General features: G+C 44.1%; 1 protein-coding gene across 1 annotated transcript; it reads left to right on the top strand.

The window, feature by feature from the left end:
• The first annotated feature begins 753 nt into the window (after positions 1-753).
• Positions 754-1,380, top strand: IFNK (interferon kappa). The gene has a single exon (XM_060102239.1). It carries the CDS (start codon positions 754-756, stop codon positions 1,378-1,380), a length of 627 nt encoding a protein of 208 aa, XP_059958222.1.
• The last annotated feature ends 206 nt before the right edge of the window (positions 1,381-1,586 follow it).

Here is a 1,586-nt window from a genome sequence, read left to right as displayed (position 1 = left end):
TGCCACAACTACTGATCCTGCGCTCTAGAGCGCATGAGCCACAACTACTGAGCCCACATGCCACAACTACTGAAGCCTGCATGCCTAGAGCCCATGCTCGGCAACAAGAGAAGCCACCGCAAGGAGAAGCCCAGGCACTGCAACGCGGCCAAAAATAAAAAATAATTAATTAATTTTTAAAAAGCTTAATTTATCAAGATTAGAAACAACCTAACCTATGTTATGTTCTAGTGGTCTTGCAATCAAATAATCATAGTTATTTTGTCAATGTCTATGATTAACTCAATGAGAGAAGATGTTCGGCTACAGGGTCAGGTAAAAATATTTCCTTGGAGGATTGCTCTCTCTTATGTAATAGTGTTAGGTGAGCAAGTGTATAGAGTCCCAGTTTTCAGATCTTTCTGAAACAGTCTGCATCAGGCTTGTTCTGATGATTCTATAGTACTGGGATGGATCATCCAGGCACCTAAGATAACACAATGGTAATGCTTTGCTCACTTCTCTGGAAAAAAAAAAAAAAAAAACAAGATTGCATTTCCAAAGTCAGTGTAGTCATCCAAAGTCAAAAAAAGCCTCAGAGGCAAAGGGGCCGAAACCCTGAGTACCATAAAATGACGAATGAGAAAACTCCTCCCCCACTGAAGATACCCAGGTGTATAAAAGGCACACGAAGTAATACTTAAGACCTAAAACCTCACTCACTGTCAACCTTGAGTCTTGTGGATTTTTCAGCTAAGGGGGCGAGGAAAAAAAATGAGCGCCGAGCCTGATGTGATTAGAAAGTGTATGTGGTCAGTGTGCCTCATGGGTCTGTTCGTCACCGGCATCCTCCCTCTGGACTGTAACCTGCTGAATGTTCACCTGAGGAGAGTCACCTGGCAAAATCTGAGCCTTCTGAGAAGGATGAGCAAGTCATTTCCTATAGAGTGTCTCAGAGAAAGCAAAGCTTTTGAGTTGCCCCAAGAGATCCTCTCACACACCCAGGCTCTGACGAGGGACATCAAGGAGGCCTTCTATGAAATGTCCAGACAGGCCTTCCACATCTTCATTCAAGATACCTTCAAATCCACTTGGGAAGAGAAACAACTGAGACGAGTCCAAATCGGACTTGATCAACAGCTGCAATACCTGGAACAATGCTTGGAAGAAGAGGAGGAGGAAAACAAAGACATGAGAGAGATGGCAGAGGAAGAGCAGACACAGTCAGGAGTTCCAGTCCCCCAGTTGAGCAACCTAGAGCTGAGGAGATATTTCAACAGGATAGACAGGTTCCTCAAAGATAAGAAATACAGTCACTGCGCCTGGGAGATCGTCCGAGTGGAAATCAGAAGATGCCTCTACTTCTTTCATAAATTCACAGCACTACTCGGGAGGAAATAAGGTATATTCTTAGAATTCAAATTCCATTTCTCTCCAAAACCTCCTTTTCCTTCTCTTCCTCCTTCATCTTCTGTTTAAGGATTACTGTGCTATGCCAAGGCTCCCCTCTGTTGGATGGGTGGTGGTTCAGGTAATGTTCACTGTTTCTGAAGTTTGGCAGCCACAGTCACCTCTCTAAAGAAAGTGAAGTCAACCACCTCCTGGGT

This window comes from Mesoplodon densirostris, chromosome 6 (assembly GCF_025265405.1).
Source record: "Mesoplodon densirostris isolate mMesDen1 chromosome 6, mMesDen1 primary haplotype, whole genome shotgun sequence".
NCBI lineage: Eukaryota > Metazoa > Chordata > Mammalia > Artiodactyla > Ziphiidae > Mesoplodon > Mesoplodon densirostris.
The sequence above is the reverse complement of the archived record's forward strand: the minus strand, read 5'-3'. Positions and strand labels throughout refer to the sequence as shown.